Source organism: Trichechus manatus, unplaced genomic scaffold (genome assembly GCF_000243295.1).
Source record: "Trichechus manatus latirostris isolate Lorelei unplaced genomic scaffold, TriManLat1.0 scaffold00326, whole genome shotgun sequence".
NCBI classification, from domain to species: domain Eukaryota; kingdom Metazoa; phylum Chordata; class Mammalia; order Sirenia; family Trichechidae; genus Trichechus; species Trichechus manatus.
In genome coordinates, this window is record NW_004444262.1 from 627330 (window position 1) to 631380 (window position 4051).

At 43.2% G+C, this 4051-nt stretch overlaps 1 protein-coding gene across 1 annotated transcript in view; it reads left to right on the top strand.

Moving 5' to 3' along the window:
- RELN (reelin) overlaps positions 1 to 4051 on the top strand; it is a 551032-nt gene that overhangs the window by 445436 nt on the left and 101545 nt on the right. The window contains exon 34 of the mRNA XM_004390724.1: positions 3050 to 3083. Coding sequence (XP_004390781.1) covers positions 3050 to 3083 — 34 coding nt within the window. The remainder of the gene's footprint in view (positions 1 to 3049; positions 3084 to 4051) is intronic.

Here is a 4051-nt window from a genome sequence, read left to right on the forward strand (position 1 = left end):
GTGCTGTGGATATGGTATCAACAAAAGACAGATACATCTATTATGATGAGCTAGGTTCTGCTGCAGTAACAACCAACCCTCCAAATCTCAGTGGGTTAAGACCAAAGTGGTTTATTTCTCCCTTGTGCTACATTTTCATATGGGTGATCTGAGAGCTCTGTCCCACTCTGTCCTCGTTCCAACACCCAGGAAGATGATGCACCACTGTCTAGAGTCTAGATTTTTGCTAGCCTGGTGGCAGAAGAAAAGAGAGAGATTAGTGAACGGAATAAAAGGTACAAACCTACCATGTACCAGAAGGGATAGAACCAGAAGTATCTGGTGACCAGCAATAATGACTACCACAGCAAAGTCCCCACCCTTATGGGAGCTTACATTCTAGTAAGAGGAATCAGGTTGGAAAGGATGGGGAGTTGCCGACTTAGATAGAATGATGGGTTTAAGGACATACTTAGTGTAAAATACAGTGTGGTTGGGGCATCTGACCTCCTCTAACTTCACAAGGTTGGGAGGAGAATCAAGATCAACAGCTCAAGGCTGATTCCTATGAGGCGGAGGTCAGATACACCTCCTCTCTCCAAACTTTTTACCAACTCTGACACCAACCATCCCTCCCATAGCACTTTCTGCTTCTCTGCTGTGTTCAGTAATTCATCGCAGTGACCACACAGAACTCACAGAAAATACTCACGATTATAGGATTTATTAGGGAAGTAACAGGTTACAATTCAGGATCAGGAACAACTCAGGATACAGTTCTTCCATAAAGACAGCTTCTTCTCAGCCGAGCCCGCAGGCAGGCCTATCTCTGGCCCTTGGCCTCTTGACCTCTCAGCTTCTTGGCCTTTTGCTTCTCGGCCTAGCCTCTGCCCTACTCAGTCAAGTCTTACAAACTTCGTTAGCTCCACCAATAAATGCCCAGAGGCGTCCCATTCTGCAAGTAAGCCTCCTGTCCAAAGGTGCTCAGCTCTCTCACTCTGTGCCTCAGCACACCCACTGTAGCTGCCTCAGTACATGGGCCGGGAAGCCCACCGTGCTATCTCACACCGATCTCCTGGTTTTGCTGCCACTGTTTGTTTGCCACTGCTTCTCTCCATCTCATGCTGTCTCTGGTGTTACAGCTGTCTGTCTCCTGAGTCTAGGAGGTTCACAGCTCAGGGACCTCAGGTCCAAAGGACATGCTCCACTCCTGGCTCTTCTTTCTTGGTGGTGGTGAGGTCCCCCTTCTGCTCTGGAATTGGCTGTCTTTTTAAGCCTAGCAGCATACCCAAACTGACCAATCCCCTTGTTAGGGTTCCATACACCTTATTTGCATGGTCCCACCCCCACAGGGCTCCATTCATCTTATTTGCATTGTTAGCATGCTGTCCAATCCCTTGGTGGGCCACAAGCACCATATCTGCATAGTCTCACCCAATCATTTTGTGGGTGTTACAAGACCACGGCAAGAAAGGCCATATAAAAGCGATTCGTCACACCACACTGAGGAAGTGACATTTAAATTAAAAACTAAAGGAAGAGAAGAAGCCAGCCACATGACAAACTCAGGTCAGATTTTCCAGGCAGAAGAAACATCAAAGGCCACAAGGTGAGAAAGGAACAGGAAGAGGCCGGTGTGCTTGGGGCTCGTGAGGAGAGGAGGCATGATCCAAGATGAGGGCAGAACCTAGTCACAGCACCTTGCTGACCATGATGAGGAGATGAGGTTTGAATCTATGTGTCCTGGAAGCTACTGAAGGCTTTAGGCAGGGCAGTGACATAATCTGACTTAAGGTTTTAAAAGATCACCCTACAGATTCAATATGTAGTTCAAAACAAATGACTATTTCTTGAGCACCTACCCTCCTTTGAGAAGTGCAAAACGAGACATGGTCCTACCCTCAGAACATTGGTTTCTGATCGCAGAGGCAGAGCATTTTAATGTTTTCTTAAACCTTTGTAATAAAATTACCATTTTAAAATAGATGATTGTGGTTGGGATAGTGTAACCGTTGTGTGCATGACTCTTCTGAAAATTACTAATCTGTACCCCTATTTATATATGAATTTAAACCCTGGGCAGAGTATAATAGGAAGCATTCGGTTATCTTGAATATAAGGCTCCACACTATACTTAACCTCTGATTACCATGTGCCCTGTGGGGAAATTCCCCTTAGGATCTTTTTAGTAACAAGCAACATTTTCTCAACTAGTCTTGAGCATTTTTCTTAAACTCAATGCTGGCCATGAAATTCACATCCCACAGGCATTTCTCAGCCTTTTATTGAAAACTAGCCGTTGAAATGTAAATCAGCTCCAATCCTTGGGTAAATCTCTTCCAGTGATGAAAGTCAAGATTTTTTACTTGCTCAAGTTGAAGCATCAATTTACATATTTGGAATTAAGATCAAAATTAGGCCGTTTTGATTAACACTGGGCGGAATGCAGATGGAGTTGTAGCTTGAAAAGAGAGATGTTTTACATGCCTTAAACGCTCAGTAGATGAGCTAAAATTGCTCGGTTTATTCAGATGTACAATGTGTTGGATGACATGCAGCTAATGAGACTCAGCAGTTGATATAAAATATGGATATTGCTGTTTCTCTTTCTTGCTTTACATCCACTCCTTCAAACTTATCTTAGAGGCACCTCCTTCACTGTCCTTTAAAAACTGTGGCCCACATCGCTGCAGATCTTGTTCATACCTGCAGTATAAGTGACTCCTGAAAAAGCTAATTAGGAAAAAGGCAACAAGCAGAAACCAAATGGAGTGTGATCCTCTTAAGCCATGCTTCTCATATTTTAATGTGTATTTAAATTATCGAGGCACTTTTAAAAATGTATATTCTAATTCAGTAGGTCTAGGGTGATATACTGTATAACAAATTACCCCAAACCTTAGTGACTTAAAGCAACAAACATTGTCTTACACTTTCTGTGGGTCAGGAATTCTGGAGCAGTTTAACAGGGTGGTTCTGGCTCAGGATCTCTCAGGAGGTTGCAAACAAGGCAAAGTCTGAGGTAGAGTCATCTAAAGACTTAACCAGTGCCAGACAATCTGTTTCCAAGATGGCTCACTCTCGTGGTCTTTGGTGAGAGGCCTCAGTTCTTTGCTGGAAGTTGGCAAGAGGCTTCTCTTCCTTGCTCTGTGGGCCTGCCCATAAGCTTGCTTGAGTGCCCTCACTACATGTCAGCCGGCTTCCCCCACAGTGAGCTGAAAGAAAGAACAAGTAAGAAACTGCAATGCCTTTATGACCCAGTCTCTGAAGTCACACATATCTTCACTTCTGCAATATTCTGTTTTTTAGAAGCAAGTTACTAAGTCTTGCCACACTCAAGGTGGGGGAGGGGGAGATTAGACTTCACTTTTTGAAGGGCAAAGTGTCAAAGAATTTGTGGACATATTTTAAAACCACCCAGGTGGCACCTGCTCCCAGATGAAGCAGGTGCTGGTCCTTGGACCATACTTTGAGTAGAAGGCACTAATAGGACCAGCCAGTGAGATTTCATTCTCACGATGCTTCATTTCTGGTATTAAACCTACCGTCTGAATAGGTCACCCCCAGATAACTATCTAAAATATTCTTCTTCTTTTTTAATCTTATTAAATGTCAGCTGTATTGACACAAATAAATAGTCCCCAGAAAAACTAAATTTTGCAGTGTCTGCACTCTTCAGTCCATGCAATTCACATTAAAAAGCCAGTAAGGTGTATTTTGAGCAAACATCAAGGTTAGCAGATGCTCCTCAGCTTGGGGAATAAAAACTGGAAACAGCCTTTTCAATTTTCGTCATGAACTTCAGTGACTCTCTCCCTCTCCAACACATAGATCTTGCCTCAACCCACTGAAACTCTAACTCGAATCTCTACACCTGCATACAGCATGCTGTCTCCCCAGAGAGTTCCTGTTCTTTGAGCTGCTTTTAGCCTCTCATTCAATTTGATGATTTCTTCTATTTTAGATATAGTAGGTTTAATTCTCCTGAGGTTTCTAATTTTTAACATATTAGTCATTATTTTTCCTAGCATCATCCCTTGTCAAATCTGGTGATGATAATTCCATATGCTAT